We start from the raw sequence: 1,127 nt of genomic DNA, 5'->3' as shown, positions 1-1,127 counted from the left end.
TAACTATAAATATTCTTTAATATTTATATGAAGAGTATATAAACCTAATTTTTATTGAAAACGAAAAGGTATAATTCACATTTTAAAACACAAAAACATTTTAGATGAAGGTAAAGAGTTTTGGCTAAAATTCATCTTTGAGTGCACAAGGGTAAGGTAAAATTGAGTTATTTTCAGTGTCCCACTAGTCACATGCATTCCATCGATATTACATAAAACTAAGAAATCGTTTGGTATTTTTGTTAAAGCAATTTTATACATTAGTTATCGTTCTATGTTAAAAAATATCTTTCGCTGTTTTATAAGTTCCGACAACTTGATCATTTTCTGGAGTAAAATGTCCCACCAGTCACAATGGAATGGCCCAGTATTAAAAAATAGTAAATAAACAATTATTATTATCATAGGCATACTTATGTACATATGTTCGTGTGAGCTGTAAAACAACTCATTTAACATTTAATTTCGGTCCTCTCCTTTCGTTTTTACTAATAAAAAGAGCTATTAAGTACCTTATCAAGCACTAACATGAGTAAAAATTTGGAAAATCAAAAATTGGAAAAGGGTATTTCGGAAATAAATCTGGATAAACTTGATCCGAATGTGTCGGTAAGTGGTTGGAACTAATATATGTACACATATTTTTTCATTAAAACCAAAATTTCTTAAATAGCCCTCAATATATAATTTTAAAAGCAAATTTACTAAAATAAATAATTTGGTTTTAATTTCTAGATCGATATGGAAGCGCCCGAGTTCAAGGACTTTGCAAAATCTATGGTTGATTATATCGCTGACTATTTGGAAAATATACGAGATAGGTAAGCAAGCATACGTGTTTTGCGTAAAACTATAAAAGGTACATATTATGTACCAACTAGGGCATTCAATCCCGAAGCATTTTAACAATCCCGGGATTTCGGGATGTAAGAATTCTAATCGCGGGATCCCGAGATTTTTCGGGATTTCGCCTTCATAATAACTTCTTGCATTTTACAGTAGCTTCGTCTTTTTCAAACCACACAGATTCATTGTCAACACATTTGGTCTTAGGGGCGCATAATGCTCCTTAGTAAAAGAGTATGTAATTTGATGTTTAAATAATTTTCATTCTAAAATATCTATAT

At 30.3% G+C, this 1,127-nt stretch overlaps 1 protein-coding gene across 1 annotated transcript; it reads left to right on the top strand.

The window, feature by feature from the left end:
• Positions 1-239: 239 nt before the first annotated feature.
• On the top strand, positions 240-821 carry LOC118751746 (the record flags this gene model as incomplete). The annotated part of the gene is made up of 3 exons (XM_036486563.1): positions 240-380; positions 500-609; positions 736-821. Coding segments are annotated over exons 1-3 (302 nt in total), but the record flags the coding sequence as incomplete, so codon positions are not given.
• Between the last annotated feature and the right edge of the window lie 306 nt (positions 822-1,127).

This window comes from Rhagoletis pomonella, unplaced genomic scaffold, assembly GCF_013731165.1.
Source record: "Rhagoletis pomonella isolate Grant_MI unplaced genomic scaffold, Rhpom_1.0 Rhpom_scaffold_00954, whole genome shotgun sequence".
NCBI classification, from domain to species: domain Eukaryota; kingdom Metazoa; phylum Arthropoda; class Insecta; order Diptera; family Tephritidae; genus Rhagoletis; species Rhagoletis pomonella.
This window is presented reverse-complemented; position numbering and strand designations above follow the sequence as displayed.